Source organism: Microcaecilia unicolor, chromosome 1 (assembly GCF_901765095.1).
Source record: "Microcaecilia unicolor chromosome 1, aMicUni1.1, whole genome shotgun sequence".
Classification (NCBI taxonomy): Eukaryota; Metazoa; Chordata; class Amphibia; order Gymnophiona; family Siphonopidae; genus Microcaecilia; species Microcaecilia unicolor.
Genome location: NC_044031.1, coordinates 767,634,312 through 767,652,571, shown reverse-complemented (window position 1 = coordinate 767,652,571; position 18,260 = coordinate 767,634,312). Strand labels below are relative to the sequence as shown.

Here is an 18,260-nt window from a genome sequence, read left to right as displayed (position 1 = left end):
CTGATATATCCCCATGGCATCTGAACAATATACTGTATGCCTCTAGAGAAGGATTCTTAAAGTCGGAAAAAGAAAACACTGTATAACACTACAGCCATTGAGAGTGTCTGTTAAGTTCTTAAAACACTATATAACATCATAGGCATGGAGTAAAATGCTTGAAAGGAACTAAAATATTATGGTCAGAATTGCAAAGTACCAATCAATTGACTCTTAGACAATGTAGTCCTATTCACCAGGGAATGAGAAAGACAGAAATTTACTCTATGCCTATAGAGAAAGTTTCTAAAGTTCTTAAAACACTGTATAATACTACAGCTATTGAGGAAAATGCTTGAAATGAATTATGATATTATGATAAGATGTAGATTTTCCACCAGGCAATGAAAAATGACTGAGCACCAGAAAAAACTAGTGTTAACAGCCCCGTGATACATAGAAATTTAAAAGAAGAAAAGCTTGTTATATATCCATATATGAAAGGAGCCCCCTTTCAACCAAATATTGCCTGCTGATGTGAAGAGCATTTTAGAATACGCCGTTCAGCACATACAAAAGTGTACACATCTTGGAGCCGAACTGCTCTATGAACTGCAGCCTTACCTTCAGCAGAGAGATCCCCGACTGATAAGATGGAGGGAGAAACAAAATGGCCGCCGTTCGCTCCACTGGCCCTGTGGCGATCGTCGACAGCGCGCCTGACACCTCTGAACAAGCGGAGCCCAGTGGAACGGCGAAGAAACAACAGCCGGCGAAAAAGGCCCCGAAAAAACTGGAGGCAGCACCGGACCCGAAGAAACCTTGAAGGGAGAGCAAAATTTACATGTTCCGGCTGCGTGAACTGCGCGACGCTGACCGACAGCAGCTGTTTGAACTTTTAAGCCATATCGGAAAAAACAGGTGGCCGCGCTTACGTGGTTCGCACCTTTCTTTTTTTTTTTTTTTTTTTTCATTTGTTTAAACTGCCGCCGCCAAAACGCAAGAAAATGGAGGAAATTAAATCTGACGAGAAAAATCGCTGTTTAAAGTCACAGATACTGAATTATTTTCTTCTGTTTGTTTTTTTTTTTTTATAACCCCTCAATCATAATAAAACACTGGAGCTGCCTGCTCGTTAGAAGTCTGGGGAAAGAAAGGCTGCTTCTTTGAATTTCCTTTTATTTGATTTAATTCTTTTAAAGCAGCTGCCTGTTAAAAGTGGCTGCCTCTCCCAAAGACGGTACACCTTTCCAGAGAAAGGGACGGCCCTTCCCTGCTAAGCCAGGGAGATGGGGAGGAAGGTGGGTGGACTCGAGACACCCGAGTTTAACACCCCCGAGGCTGTCAAAGAAAGAAGAGAAAGGAAACCCTGTCAAGCCTCTAAATAAGATTCCAGGCACAGAAGAATTATCACAAATATCTGTAATATCTAAAGAGAAAAGGAGAGAGACTAATGGGCTCACTTCCTACCTGCTGGGAGACTGAGAAAATACTGAGGCTAAGGTCACATGGCCAGGGCTCCTGTTGGCTCTCTAGAGTCCGGTCCAGAGGGACTAAAGGAAAGCAAATTAGCAGGTAAGATCTAATTTCTCCTTAAAGCCCACCTCTTCAATGTCGCCTTCGGCACCTAACCTCTACACCTCTACCCAGGAAATCTAGTCTGCACCAACTTGACATTTCGTTCTTTAGATTGTAAGCTCCTTGGAGCAGGGACCGTCCTTCTTTGTTTATTTTGTACAGCGCTGCGTAACCCTAGTAGCGCTCTAGAAATGTTAAGTAGTGGTAGTAGTAAAAGCAGCCTGGGTGTGACCAGGAAGAAATCCTCAGGAGGTTCTTCAGAAGAACAAGCCAAAGAAGAAAATGAAATTACATTTATCTGGGATTTCTTAACCCGCTCTTTCAAGCTGAGGCCTACAACATATCCAACTGCCACTGCCATTGTACCTCTGCTATCTATACACTGGTGTCTTGGGTTTGAAATCGTCTTGTTCTGAGAGCTTACTAGTACACACACAAATTACACATTCACTGAAAGCGCTCCCAGATAACGTCTCGGCTGGGACAAGTCATCTGTTGGCTGAAAATCTTCCTGTTAGGTTCAGGGGGGTAAGAGTGAGGTGGGGAGTATATAAACGTCTGCTTTCCATTTCTCCAGGTTCTGGGTTATTATAACCGAAGAGGAATTAACCCTGAAGCGTTCCTGAATGAGATAAGGTACATCGCCAGTGACCCCGATGACAAACATTTCTTCAATGTGACCGATGAGGCTGCGCTGAAGGACATCGTTGATGCCCTAGGAGAGAGGATCTTTAGTCTGGAAGGCGGTGAGCAGTGGAAATCAGTGTCTTCACAGCTGGGGTGTCTTGTTTCTGGGCTGCTGAGGAGCTGTTCACCTCACACTATTTCCAGGAAAAAAAGACAGGATGTGAACTGGCTGTTCTGAGATCGCTGTAAATACTAATACATCAGTCCTGAGATAGAGCCATGAGGCAGAGAAGTTTATTGGACTGTGATCCGAATTGGTGGGCAGGTCTGGCCATGTGGTGAGTTTCTGGATGGATTATTTCCCCCTCCACTGACACTGAGTGTTCCAGGCCTCATAGAGATAAATTACTCCCCCCAGTCCACTAAAACTGAACGCTCAAGGCCACATGGAGATAAATTACTCCCCTTGTCCACTAAAACTGACTGCTTCAGGCCACGTGGAGAAAACTTACTCCCCCAGTCCTCTACAACTGACCGCTTCAGGCCACATGGAGATAAATTACTCTCCCAGTCCACTACAACTGACCGCTTCAGGCCACGTGGAGATAACTTACTCCCCCCAGTCCACTAAAATTGACTGCTTCAGGCCACGTGGAGATAAATTACTCCCCCAGTCCACTAAAACTGAACGCTCCAGGCCACATAGAGATAAATTACTCCCCTTGTCCACTAAAACTGACCGCTCCAGGCCACGTGGAGATAACTTACTCCCCCAGTCCACTAAAATTGACTGCTTCATGCCACGTGGAGATAAATTACTCCCCCCAGTCCACTAAAACTGAATGCTCCAGGCCACATAGAGATAAATTACTCCCCTTGTCCACTAAAACTGACCTCTCCAGGCCAAGTGGAGATAACTTACTCCCCCAGTCCACTACAACTGACCGCTTCAGGCCACATGGAGATAAATTACTCCCCCCAGTCCACTAAAACTGACCGCTTCAGGCCACATAGAGATAAATTACTCCCCCCAGTCCACTAAAACTGAACGCTCAAGGCCACATGGAGATAAATTACTCCCCTTGTCCACTAAAACTGACTGCTTCAGGCCACATGGAGATAAATTACTCCCCCAGTCCACTACAACTGACTGCTCCAGGCCACGTGGAGATAACTTACTCCCCCCAGTCCACTAAAATTGACTGCTTCAGGCCACGTGGAGATAAATTACTCCCTCCAGTCCACTAAAACTGAACTCTCCAGGCCACATGGAGACAAATTACTCCCCTTGTCCACTAAAACTGACTGCTCCAGGCCACGTGGAGATAAATTACTCCCCCAGTCCACTACAACTGACCACTCCAGGCCAATTTGGAGATAAATTACTCCCCCCAGTCCACTACAACTGACCGCTTCACGCCACATGGAGATAAATTACTCCCCTTGTCCACTAAAACTGACTGCTTCAGGTCACGTGGAGATAAATTACTCCCCCAGTCCTCTACAACTGACCGCTTCAGGCCACATGGAGATAAATTACTCTCCCAGTCCACTACAACTGACCGCTTCAGGCCACGTGGAGATAACTTACTCCCCCCAGTCCACTAAAATTGACTGCTTCAGGCCACGTGGAGATAAATTACTCCCCCAGTCCACTAAAACTGAACGCTCCAGGCCACATGGAGATAAATTACTCCCCTTGTCCACTAAAACTGACTGCTCCAGGCCACGTGGAGATAAATTACTCCCCCAGTCCACTACAACTGAACTCTCCAGGCCACATAGAGATAAATTACTCCCCTTGTCCACTAAAACTGACCGCTCCAGGCCACGTGGAGATAACTTACTCCCCCAGTCCACTAAAATTGACTGCTTCAGGCCACGTGGAGATAAATTACTCCCCCCAGTCCACTACAACTGAACGTTCCAGGCCACATGGAGATAAATTACTCCCCCCAGTCCACTACAACTGACCACTCCAGGCCACGTGGAGATAAATTACTCCCCTAGTCCACTAAAACTGACTGCTCCAGGCTACGTGGAGGAGATAAATTACTCCCCCAGTCCACTAAAACTGACTGTTCTAGGCTACGTGGAGGAGATAAATTACTCCCCCAGTCCACTAAAACTGACCGCTCCAGGCCACATGGAGATAAATTACTCCTCCATTCCACTAAAACTGACTGCTCCAGGCTACGAGGAGATTTAAATTACTCCCCCAGTCCACTAAAACTGACCACTCCAGGCCCATGCAGATAAATTACTCCCCAGTCCCCTGAACTGACTTTTGTATATTTTTGATTTAGTTGTTCAGATTTGTCCCTTCCATACTCTACATGACGTACAGTCTGTATACTTTTAGAGCTCCCTTCTAATAAATATCAGAGTGATATAAACCTAAAAATACAATTCCAACAAATTAGAACAAACACATAAAAGTTAAACCATCCCTTTTACATATACCCACTCCAAAAACTTACTAACACAACCTAATAAACAACTTTTGTCACTTTCTGGAAACTCAAATAGCCTGCCTGAATCACATAGAGATTTCTAGCAGAAATTGGGGTGGCTGTAAAGACTCATCTGAGATCACTCCAGCTGTTCGATAGCTTATACAGCGCTGCGAAAAGCTCCCTGTAATCCAGTCAGGTCTTCAAGATATCCACAATGAATATGCATGAGAGAGATTTACATAAAATGGAGTTAGTGCATGCAAATTTATCTCTGGTTAGATGTGTCTGAGGACTGGGTTGAGAACCTCTGCTCTAAACTTACCAAAGCTATTTATGGCAGAAATATCAGTGGCAGTTGGGGGCATCTTTATTTGTAACTAGAAATAACTGTGTCCCCAAGTCACTCAGTGTTGTTTGGATGGATTCTGACTGATTCAGGTTTATGGAAATGGATTCCTCCCCCAGATTTTTTTTTAAAGTTTATTTTTACATTTTAAATCATATTCAAGGTTATACACTTGATCCGGTAAAGTACATAAGTAATGCCACACACTGGGAAAGACCAAGGGTCCATCGAGCCCAGCATCCTGTCCACGACAGCGGCCAATCCAGGCCAAGGGCACCTGGCAAGCTTCCCAAACGTACAAACATTCTATACATGTTATTCCTAGAATTGTGGATTTTTCCCAAGTCCATTTAGTAGCGGTTTATGGACTTGTTCTTTAGGAAACTGTCTAACCCCTTTTTAAACTCTGCTAAGCTAACCGCCTTCACCACTTTCTCCGGCAACGAATTGCAGAGTTTAATTACACGTTGGGTGGAGGAGTGGCCTAGTGGTTAGGATGGTGGACTTTGGTCCTGAGGAACTGAGTTCAATTCCCACTTCAGGCACAGGCAGCTCCTTTGGGCAAGTCACTTAACCCTCCATTGCCCCATGTAAGCTGCATTGAGCCTACCATGAGTGGGAAAGCGCAGGGTACAAATGTGACAATAAAATAAAATACTACACCGTAGTTTCATCGCATGCCCCCCTAGTCCTAGTATTTTTGGAAAGCGTGAATAGACGCTTCACATCCACCTGTTCCACTCCACTCATTATTTTATATACCTCTATCATGTCTCCCCTCAGCCGTCTCTTCTCCAAGCTGAAAAGCCCTAGCCTCCTTAGTCTTTCTTCATAGGGAAGTCGTCCCATCCCCGCTATCATTTTAGTCTCCCTTCTCTGCGCAATATAGATCACAATTCTCAAGTAATATAGTATAATATACATAATTGCTAACATTCAAGTCCACTTAAATTGGGTTCCAAGAAACAAATTCAGGAGGAAAAGAAAAAAAAAAAAAACAATTTGCAGAACTTAATCAGCAACTTAGAACAGAACAGAGAATTAAAACAACATTAAACTCCTTCAGATCTTTTTGAGGCAATGAATGATGTTAAATGTGAAGGATCCATAAAGACATATTTTAGTGAATTGTATCGTATGATACATTTACAAGGCGATCTTAAAAAAATACTCCTGCAAGTTGGAGAACGGCAGGCAGGGGCGTAGCCAGACACCCAAGTTTGGGTGGGCCTGGACCCAAGGTGGGTGGGCAGAACTCCGCCTTGTCCTACAAGTGATTTGGTTTCTCCCTCTCTCATATGGTCTTTCAAACATCCCCTCTCCCCCATATACCTTTTAAATAGCAGATTTTCACCGGCAGCAAACAGTTGTTGGGAGTTTTTGGCTGGTGGGGCTTGGAGTCCCTGCCAGCCATATTATAGGTGTGCTGCTACTTGGTGGGCCTGAACCTAAAGTGGGTGGGCCTGGGCCCACCCCAGCCCACCCTTGGCTACGCCACTGACAGCAGGTTTTAACAATAAAAATTGCTTCCGCCTTCTCTGTGTCTCTTTCAAAACGTCATCCTCCCCCAGTTTTTAACACTGTCTGTTCTGAGGCAGAGTGGAGATGGATTACACCTCCTCCCCCACCTGCACCTTCATCCTGACCCCTCTAGATTGCACAGCCAGTATTTCCATAGTCTACACCGTGGTATTGCCACAGGTGGGCTGGGGTCCACAAATGGGCTTACTTCTTGGGCGGCCGCCAGCACTGCCACCGGACGCAGACCCCTCCACCGTGCGCATGCTCAGTTTTCACACATTCGCGAAATTGAGCATAAGCGGAGGCCGGCATCTGGCAGTAGCCTTTCGGGGACAGTGTTGGCAGCCGCTCAAGAAGTAAGCTCGTTTGGCGAGAAGAAAGTCTGTGGCTGGCGGGGCTTGGAGATCCACACCAGCATTTACTTTGGTAGGAGAAAGAGAGAGGAAGGGGGCCGCTGGGAGGGGAGGCAGAAGTTAAATTTAGCTTTTGCATTGAGCGGAAGTGGGCGGCTGCAGCGGACATGACATTTTTGGCCCCTCCCACTTTGATCTCAGGCCCGCCCTAAATTGGCCGTCAGGCTACGCTACTGGCCTACATAACCATCAGGAAGATTGGAGGGTGGCTAATGTGACGTCAATGTTTTAAAAGGGCTCCAGAGATGATCCGGGATATTATAAACCGGTGAGCCTTATGTTGGTGCCAAAATTACTCAGCATATACATAAGTATGGATTAATGAGACAAAGCCAACATGGATTTAGTGTAGGGTCAACTTGCCTCACCAATCTACTACAGTTCTTTGAAGGGACAAATAAACATGTGGAAAAGGTATTCAGTCAGTATTGTGTATTTGAATTTTCAAAAGGCATTTGACAACGTACCTCATGAACAACTCCTGAGGAAACTGGAAAGTCATGGGATAGGAGGTAGTGTCCTACTATGGATTAAGAATTGGTTAAAAGGTAGAAAACAGAGAGTAGGGTTAAATGGTCAGTATTCTCAATGGAGAAGGGTAGATAGCGGGGTTCCCCAGGGGTCTGTGCTGGGACCACTGCTTTTTAACATATTTATAAATGATCTAGAGACGGGAGTAACTAGTGAGGTAATTAAATTTGCTGATGACACAAAGTTATTCAAAGTTATTAAGAACATAAGAATAGCCATGCTGGGTCAGACCAATGGTCCACCTAGCCCAGTATCGTGCTTTCAACAGTGTCCAATCCAGGTCACAAGTACCTGACAGAGTGGAGGAGTGGCCTACTGGTTAGGGTGATGGACTTTGTTCCTGAGGAACTGAGTTCAATTCCCACTTCAGGTACAGGCAGCTGCTTGTGACTCTGGGCAAGTCACTTAACCCTCCATTGCCCCAGGTACAAATAAGTACCTAAGCTGCATTGAGCCTGCCATGAGTGGGAAAGCGCGGGGTACAAATGTAACAAAAATAAAAAATTTAAAAAATCCCAATTAATAGCAACATTCCATGCTACCATCCCAGGACAAGAAGTGACTTCCCCCATGTCCATCTCAATAGCAGACTATGGACTTTTCCTCCAGGAACTTGTTCAAACCTTTTTTTAAACCCAGAGACGCTAACCACTGTTACCGCATCTTCCAAAGTGTCACCAAGCCAGGTGCCACAGATCCAATTTGGAGAGGCCCAGGCCCCTGTAGTCCCCCATTTCTACGCCACTGGTATTTCCATGTATTTTCATTGAGTGTCCCCTAGTCTTTTTGAAAAAGTGAAAAATCAACTCACCTGTACCCGTTCTACACCACTGAGGATTTTACAGACCTCAATCATATCCCCCCTCAGCCATCTCTTTTCCAAGCAGAAGAGCCCTAACCTCTTTAGCCTTTCCTCATATGGGAGGAGTTCCATCCCCTGTATCATTTTGTTCGCTCTTTGGTCTGGTTATGAAAAATTACAAGAGGACCTTTTGAGACTGGGCATCCAAATGGCAGATGATGTTTAATGTGAGCAAGTGCAAAATGATGCATTTAGGGAAGCGGAAACCCAAACTATAGCTACATGATGCAAGGTTCCACATTAGGCGTCTCCGTCAAGGAAAAGGATCTAGGTGTCATCATTGATGATACGTTGAAACCCTCTGCTCGACGTATAGCAGTGGCTAAGAATTATTAGCAAAAGAATGGAAAATAAAAATTAGAATATTTTAATGACTTTGTATTGTGCCATGGTGTAACCACACTTCGAATACTGTGTGCAATTCTGGTCACAGCATCTCAAAGAAGATATCTATGAGGACAGGCTAAAGCAGCTAGGGCTCTTCAGCTTGAAGAAGAGATGGCTGAGGGGAGATATGATAGAGGTCTATAAAATACTGAGTGGAGTGGAACAGGTAGACATGAATCACTTGTTTACTCTTTCCAAAAATACTAGGACTAGGAGGCACACAATGAAGCTACTAAGTAGGAAATTAAAACAAATTGGAGAATGTATTTCTTTGCTCAGCGTCTGATAAAACTCTGGAATTTATTGCCAGAAAATGTTGTAAAAGCAGTTAGCTTAGTGGGGTTTAAAAAAGATGTGAATAATTTCCTAAAGAAAAGTCCATAAGCCATTATTAAGATAGATCTGGCTAAATTCATTGTGTATGTCTAGGATAAACAGCATAAAATCTATTTTACTCTTTTGGGATCTTACCAAGTACTTGTGACCTGGATTTGCCACTGTGGAAAACAGGATACTAGGCATGATGGACCTTTAGTCTGTCCCAGTATGGCAATGCTTATGTTCTTATGATACATGTCCTGTCTCCAGGTGTCCTGTCTGAAATTAGCAGTATTTTCAGTTTGATATGTCCTCTGTGAAAGTTCCAGCTTTTCCAGTTTGATACCAGTACCCTGAGCTGTTCTGTCTGTAATGTTTCCCACATAAAATTAACAGTATTTCTGGTTTGATGCTGGCTCCTTGACCATATGATGTCTGCAGTTTGACCCTTGTAACCTTGCTGTTTAGAGGTTCAGCTTTCACTGTCTCTTCTCTGACTCTCATTCTGCTCATCTCCTTTCTTTCTTATAGGATCCAATAAGAATGAAGCTGCCTTCGGCCTAGAAATGTCCCAGACTGGATTTTCCTCACACATTGTGGAGGTAGGAAGCCGGGTCTCCAAATTATGAATTCTAACTATGGATCGCTGTGTTAGTGGTTAGACTGTAGCCCATCATCTCCAGGACTAATCTTTCCGCCTTTTCTTCCTCTTCCTCCTGATCTTCTCCACATCCTCCCTCTTTTCCTTTCCTGCTAAAAGATGTTCTGGATCAGTGGCGTAGCCAAGGGCGGGCTGGGGTGGGCCCAGGCCCACCCACTTTAGGTTCAGGCCCACCAAGTAGCAGCACACCTATAATGTGGCTGGCAGGGATCCCAAGCCCCACCACCCAAATACTCCCGACACTTGTTTGCTGCCAATGAAAATCTGCTATTTAAAAGGTATATGGGGGAGAGGGGATGTTTGAAAGACCATATGGCATGCAGGCGAGAGAGGGAGAATCCAAATCACTTGTAGGACAAGGTGGAGTTCTGCCCACCCATCTTGGGTCCAGGCCCACCCAAACTTGGGTGTCTGGCTACGCCCCTGTTCTGGATTACAGAGATCTTTGTTACTTTCTCTTGGTACTGCTCACCTTCCATCCACTTGTTTTGATAACCACCTGACAGCCTCCTCTGAGACTGTATCCCTCTCAGTGACAGGAGGTAATGAGCAGTTGTGCCTGTAGAACCCTCCCAGCCCCTGCCCTGGCGATGCTGAGAAGCAGCCATGGTCATTGCTCGAATCTAGGCCTAAGGGGATCCCATTGGTGCCGTAGCAGGACCTCGTAGGAGGGCCTCTTGCATAAAAAATATATTTGGTTGGGATCAGGGCCGGGGACCAATGCATGCTGGGAGGTTGCAGGCAGTTAGTCCAATCTCAATCTTAGTCTCATGTATTTATAACCCATTTCCCCCCTGAACTGATCCAAAGTGGATTCAAACAAAGAGAACCGGTGAATTCATTGGGAAATAACAAACACAATCATTAAAAATTCTACAAAATTATAAAATTCAAAAGTCAGCAAAATAATTTTGAAATATAGTGCTACTCTATTTTTACACTAAAAGTAGGAAATAAAAAGTTTAACTGTTTATAAAACGAGAAAATAGAAGATATAATCTAACATTCGGTGGTAGATCTTTCCAAATTTTGTAGCCCGATAGGGAAAACGAACTCTCTAAAACCCGCTTAAAACGGACATCTCTTACTGAAGCACCCAATCGAGATATTCTACGAGCTACTGGAGCAGCTGTGGAATGAATGAAATATTTCATAAGTCAAGTAAACCACTTTAAATATGGTACGTGCCTGAACTGGTAACCAATGGAGCTGTTACCAATACAGAAGTAGCTATTACATTTCTTGAGTCTAGAAATCATTTCACTGCTGTTTTCTGCAATAGTCGACATTTCTAAGAAACACCTGTAGAATCCCAGCATAAGGCACATTGCAATACCTGTGGTCTTAATAAATCAAGAAGTATCCAGAGACTCTTGAATTTTTTCCACAGGTAAACTTCCCCCGGCCTTAATGGAGTATGAATTGGGAGAGCAGTGGGTCTCATTCTTTCTTCTGTGTGACACACCTGAAGGTCAATGTTGATGTATGTGACACACTGAACACTAAAATTCCACAGCTGAACAAAAGCACTCCTAAATATTTCATTGTTGACAGTACGTTCAAGGTGAATTTCCCACTATTCAATCCCATATAAAAGATCTCTATGTAACACATAAGTCCCAGATTTCTCACTTGTCATACAGACCAAATATATATTCAAATTCTGATGTTGCATCAGTAATACTTACGGAATGACGTTCCGATTGCATACAAAACTTGATAGACTTCCCGGCATGAAATGCGTTTCCCTAGCTGGAAAAATATCAGATACAAATCTATGTTACCTGCGGCTTTTCATATTAGGTACAAAATGGGTGGAACTCCTTCCAAGAGAAATAAGACATAACGATATCTACCTGGCCCTTTCGCAACCTTTTAAAAACCTTTCTGTTCGTAAAGGGTTTATCTCGAGATGCTAATTAATTTCAGTATTTCCATTGACCATCGTAACACTGTAAAATTGTACTCTCACTTTGTAATCGTCAAATCTCACTCGTTGTAATTCAACTTTCTGAAATGTACGTAAGCCACAATGAATTGAAATTATTTTTGCGTAGTGTGGGATATAAGAACCAATAAATAAATAAATGCATAACCAAATCCCTCCCTGCTAGATACAGTGAAGTAACATACAAAAACCATACAAATGCCTACTCAGAAACTATGCAGCAAACAACCTATGGATGGCAGACCTACATAAGTATTGCCATACTGGGACAGACTGAAGGTCCATCCGGCCCAGCATCCTGTTTCCAACAGTGGCCAATCCACGTCACAAATACCTGGCAAGATCCCAAAAAGTACAAAACATTTTAGGCTGCTTATCCAAGAATAAGCAGTGGATTTTCCCAAGTCCATTTTAATAATGCTCTATGGACTATTCCTTTAGGAAGCCATCCAAACCTTTTTTAAAATCCGCTAAGCTAACTGCTTTTACTACATTCTCTGGCAACAAATTCCAGAGTTTAATTATACGTTGAGTGAAGAAACATTTTCTCCAATTCGTTGTAAATTTACAACTCTGTAGCTTCATTGCATGCCCCCTAGTCCTAGTATTTTTGGAAAGAGTAAACGAACGATTCACGTCTACTCCTTCCACTCCACTCATTTTTTTTTTTTTGTTACATTTGTACCCCGCGCTTTCCCATTCATGGCAGGCTCAATGCGGCTTGCATGGGGCAATGGAGGGTTAAGTGACTTGCCCAGAGTCACAAGGAGCTGCCTATGCCTGAAGTGGGAATCGAACTCAGTTTTATAGACCTCTATCATATCTCTCCTCAGCCATCTTTTCTCCAGCTGAAGAGCCCTAGCCGCTTTAGCCTTTCCTCATAGGGAAGTTGTTCCATCCCCTTTATCATTTTCTTCGCCCTTCTGTACCTTTTCTAATTCCACTAGATCTTTTTTAGATGCGGTGGCCAGAATAGAACACAATATCAAGTTGCGGTCACACCATGGAGCGATACAAAGGCATTATAACATCCTCACGTTTGTTTTCCATTCCTTTCCTAATAATACCTAACATTCTACTTGCTTTCTTAGCCTTCGCTGCACACTGAGCACAGGGTTTCAATGTATCATCACGATGACGCCTAGATTCCTTTCCTGGTTGGTGACTCCTAGTGTGGAAACCTTCTATTATGTAGCTACAATTCGTATATATTGGTAGGACCGGGGAGGGTGCACTAGTTTGCGGGGGGGGGGGGGGGGGGGGGGCAGCGGTGTGCAGATGGGGGGGCGCATGCAGTGCCCATGGGGGGGGCCCAATGACTCTTGCTGCCCCTTTGTCAGACATATGCACATAAGTTTATTAATTCTATAAGTCAAACACAATGCAACCATTTAAGGTTTTGTTTTTTTTATACCATTCATTTTCTAATTAGAAATCCTCTGGGTTCATCCATGCCTTTTTAAATTCCATCACCTCCTTCACATTCCAAGCATCAACCACCCTCTCTGTGAAAAAGATTTTCCGACATGTACTCTTAAAGTCTACCACCCTGCAACCTCAATTCATGTCTCTAGTTTTACTGTTTTCCCTGCTGTACTTGTGAAGCAGCCATTTCCAACCAGTGTGCTATCGCCATTGGTGTGCCGTGGATGGTCTTCAGGTGTGCCACAAGACTCTCAGTGGCTGTGGTGGCTGGCAGGGGATCCCCAGCCCCCTCAGCTGAAAATGTCTCCGAAGGTGCCCAGCACTCCTAAGCACAGCTCAACAGTCAGCGAGCCGCTGCCGCGATACTTTGCGCATGCTCAGTTTTCCCATATGCCAGAACACCAGCATCGGGGACATCCAAAAATTGCTTTTCTTCTCAGGCTCAAACTAACTGAAGTGTCAATCATAGCTGTTGTTGAAGTCTCTTTCTCTTGCTTTTCCCGGCTGATTGTTCCTTCCTGGGTTTTTTTCTTTCTCATGTCGTAGGAGCTGTTAAATTTTATCTTGCCTTTATCAAATAATATTATAGACTAGTGAGTTTTGTTTTAAGTTAAGTGTGGTGGTGTGGGGGGGGAGGGGAGCAACTTGAGGGGGGCAAGGCAGGGTGGGCAGGGTGAGAAGGGGGTGGAGAGGACATATATCCTTAAAAAAACTCATGGTGTGCCTTGACAATTTCAGCGCCTTGTCAGTGTGCAGTGAAGATGAAAAAGGTTGAAAATCTCTGGTTTAAAGTCACATGCAAGTTCCCTGACTTCAGATTTTCTGGATTTTTGCAGATAGAGCAGCTCTTTACGCAGGCGGTCAGGAGGGGGGAGGCCAGACACTCTGGCTTACCCAGGACTTCCATTTGAGCCTGCCGTGTACCAGCGCTATCTCTTACCCACGCCACCCCCCTCCCCCAAGCCCTTCCTACAGTGGAAGGGTGACTTTCCTAAAAGTACTTCAGCCGCCAATTTGGCTTCTCAGGTCTCAATCCCAGTTTAAGTGCTAAGCCCTTAAGTATTTCTAGGTTGGCAGAGTTAGAGGAAGGAGCCAAGCTGATAATTTATGGACCTCGGGGCTCGGGGGACAGAAATCCTTTAGTCTTGCAATATCTGGAGTCTCCATAGGAAAAAAATCAGAGTTTAGAAAATCAGCAGCAGATTTTATAAATTCTATCAGTGTCACCGTCCTCTTGTGAACCTTCGTCTTTATAATATATAAACCCCAAGTAACTGTACAATATTTTTAATATCTTTATTGAGTTTTACAAATCAAAATTATTCCATCAAATTTGTTCTTAAAATTCTCAATGTCTCCTTTCTAAGTTAAATAAAATATCAATCATTCATCTAAACCTTTCATTCCACCCTATCTAATAAATCATATACGCACTCCACATACGCATTCATTTATAACAGTTGGTTATACACAGCGATATAACCATTTCCCCTCATTACGGTACCTGTAATTGAGCATCAGCATCAGGGGTGTGCTGGTAATTTTTAACAGGCTCTTTCTCCGGATGTAGCCAGCTCTGCAGTTGGAAGGGCCAGGGGTGGCTGGGTGGGGGTGAAGGGGGGAGCAACACTTGTCTCTCTCTCCTCCCTCCCTTCGTGCGGGCACGCTAGGCATACCTTTGCTGGCAGCCAATAAATGGACTGCCACCACTCCCAACGTCTTGCTCTGAGCAGCATGCTGGAACTTCTCTCACATGCTCGAGAAGTTTCAGCCTGCTGCCCAGAGCTGGAAACAAGGAGCGGGGAGCAGCAGTAGTCTATTTACTTGGCTGGCAGGGCTCAGCATCCCCACCAGCAAAGTAAAAGAGAATTCAGCAGGGGGCCCAAGCCCATATTTTGGGAGCCAGTTGTTAAAGTAGCCATGGAGGGCCCTAATTTAACAACCGGCTCCCAAAATTCTTAAAAACTTAACAACCGGCTCTTGCGAGCCTGTGAGAGCCTGCTCCAGCACACCACTGATCAGCATGAATCATATATCCTTTACGTATAAAAAAAAATGTTGCTCATTAATCTTGTAATTCCTTAACTATAACTTTTTGGCTTTTCTTCTTAAAGCCGACCATCACCATGTTAACATTCAAAATCTCTGATGTTCAGTTCACTACCAGCAGAAGCCCATTCTAGTAAATTGGCTTGTTGTGGAACTCCGATCAGTATACTGGTCTTGATTTAAATGGCCAACAGTATGAACGCAAATGTCAGCTCTCTCCTTTTCTCCTGACATCTCATTGTGTGCCTCTTGGGCTCATTTTCAAAAGAGAAAAACGTCTAAAAGTTGCATAAAGCAGCATTGGCTTCCTTAGACGTTTTCAGCCATAATAGAACAAAAAGAAAACCATCCAGGACTAAAACTGTTTTTGAGCTAGACCTGTTTTTAGAATGAAGAAGGCACAAAAAGGTGCCCTAAATGACCACTGGAGGGAATCAGAGATGACCTCTCCTTACTTCCCCTTCCAACCCCCCAAAAATGCAATTTAAAACATTACTTGCCAGCCTCAGATGTTATACTCAGGTCCATTAGAGCAGCATGCAGGTCCCTGGAGCAGGGTTGCCAGCTGGAAAAATTTTCCCAGCCCCAAACGAGCCGTAAACCCGCCCGTAACCAATCCCCATCTCCCGCTCACAGAACCCCGCCCCCGCGTCACCAACCCCGCCCCACGTCACTAACCCCGCCTCTCACGTCACTAACCCTGCCTCCCACATCCCGCCTCCTACGTCATCCCTGACGTCCACCCCGCCCCTGAAAGGCTTCTATTGGTCCAATTTGGACCAATAGAAGCCCCGGAAAAGCTTCTATTGGACCAAATTGGACCAATAGAAGCCCCAGAAAAGCTTCTATTGGGGGCTCAGCAGACAAGATAAGGTAGCAATGGTGGGATATGTACCTGGGAGCATTTTATGAAGTGCATCCACAGTAGTGCCCTCTAGTGTTCACCATTGCTCTCCTGGGATGTCTGGGGGACCAGTCCGCTAAAAATGCTTGCTCCTTCTACATTCCAATGGCTTGGTTTTGTGAGTTTTGCACTTGGATGGTTTTTTTCGAAAATGGACCAGAAAACAAAACATCTAAATCATAAAACCTTGTTCGAAACAGTATTTAAAAAAAAAAAAACTTTTTTTCTTTTTTTGAAAATGAGTGGAGGAGTGACCTAGTGGTTAGGGTGATGGACTTTGGTCCTGGGGAACTGAGGAACTGAGTTTGATTCCCACTTCAGGCACAGGCAGCTCCTTGTGACTCTGGGCAAGTCACTTAACCCTCCATTGCCCCATGTAAGCCGTATTGAGCCTGCCATGAGTGGGAAAGCACGGGGTACAAATGTAAGAAAAAGAAAAATTCAGATTTTGCATGTTTTTTGCAAAACGTCCAAAGTCGGACTTAGACATCCCCTCCATGTGTTATTTCATCTGCTTAAACCCAACACAGTCTTGTGTTTCGCTATTATGCGTCATCAGGGGTTTTAGCTCAAAGAATACAATAACAGTAACATAGAAGGAAGCTCCTAAATGCTACTCCCCCAAACCCTTTCATATAATAAAATCTATTCTTTCGTACCTTAATTTTAACTCGCACTTTCACGGACACAAACTCAGGAAACTCCGCAATTCAGGCAGTAATGGCGTGAGTCCCATTAAGACTCCCACCCACGTGTACCACTTATACTAGCCAATTGCACTGAAGATGACTATCAGGCCTCCTAGCGCACTGACCATTAAGGCCCTTCGGAGATTCCGTATTCCACTTGAATATCAATTTCTCTTCCAGTTGTAACATTTTTTTACACTATTCTTATCCAACTGAATAAGTACTACAAATCGCAAATCTTATATGCTATGCGGGGCAGTGACCCAGTGTTGTACGAAAGGTGCTTCCATATGTTTCAAAATAATATTACTTAAATGTTACATAAGAACATAAGAGTAGCCATACTGGGCCAGAGATGGTCCATCGAGCCCAGTATCTTGTTTTCCAAACAGTGGCCAAGCCAGGTCACAAGTACCTGGCAGAAACCCAAATCGTGGCAACGTTCCATGTAGAAGCCCAATGAATAGCAAGATTCCGGAATCCTAAAGAGTGACAAGATTCCATGCAGAATCTCAAAGAGTAGCAACATTCCATGTAGTACCCCAAAGAATAGCAAGATTCTGGAATCCTAAAGAGTGACAAGATTCTACTACTGCTACTACTACTACTACTTAACTTTTCTAGAGTGCTACTAGGGTTACGCAGCGCTGTACAATTTAACAAAGAGAGACAGTCCCTGCTCAAAGAGCTTACAATCTAATAGACAAGTGAACGGTCAGTACGATAGGGGCAGTCAAATTGGGGCATTCTGGATTCACTGAAACGGTAAGGGTTAGGTGCCGAACGCAGCATGAAGAGGTGGGCTTTAAGCAAAGCCAAGCCAGGTCACAAGTACCTGGCAGAAACCCAATCGTGGCAACGTTCCATGTAGAAGCCCAATGAATAGCAAGATTCTGGAATCCCTAAAGAGTGACAAGATTCCATGCAGAATCTCAAAGAGTAGCAAACATTCCATGTAGTACCCCAAAGAATAGCAAGATTCTGGAATCCTAAGAGTGACAAGATTCCATAAAGAATCTCAAAGAGTAGCAACATTCCATGTAGAACCACAAAGAATAGCAAGATTCTGGAATCCTAAAGAGTGATAAGATTCTACTACTGCTACTACTACTACTACTTAACATTTCTAGAGCGCTACTAGGGTTACGCAGCGCTGTACAATTTAACAAAGAGAGCAGTCCCTGCTCAAAGAGCTTACAATCTAATAGACAAGTGAACGGTCCAGTACGATAGGGGCAGTCAAATTGGGGCAGTCTGGATCACTGAACAGTAAGGGTTAGGTGCCGAACGCAGCATTGAAGAGGTGGGCTTTAAGCTAAGCCAAGCCAGGTCACAAGTACCTGGCAGAAACCCAAATCGTGGCAACGTTCCATGTAGAAGCCCAATGAATAGCAAGATTCTGGAATCCTAAAGAGTGACAAGATTCCATGCAGAATCTCAAAGAGTAGCAACATTCCATGTAGTACCCCAAAGAATAGCAAGATTCTGGAATCCTAAGAGTGACAAGATTCCATAAAGAATTTCAAAGAGTAGCAACATTCCATGTAGAACCCCAAAGAACAGCAA

The 18,260-nt window shown here is 44.2% G+C and overlaps 1 protein-coding gene across 1 annotated transcript in view; it reads left to right on the top strand.

The window, feature by feature from the left end:
* ITGA11 (integrin subunit alpha 11) overlaps positions 1 to 18,260 on the top strand; it is a 316,149-nt gene that overhangs the window by 112,232 nt on the left and 185,657 nt on the right. Inside the window, exons 9-10 of the mRNA XM_030189806.1 lie at positions 2,135 to 2,303; positions 9,550 to 9,620. Of these exons, the coding sequence (XP_030045666.1) occupies positions 2,135 to 2,303; positions 9,550 to 9,620 (240 nt within the window). The remainder of the gene's footprint in view (positions 1 to 2,134; positions 2,304 to 9,549; positions 9,621 to 18,260) is intronic.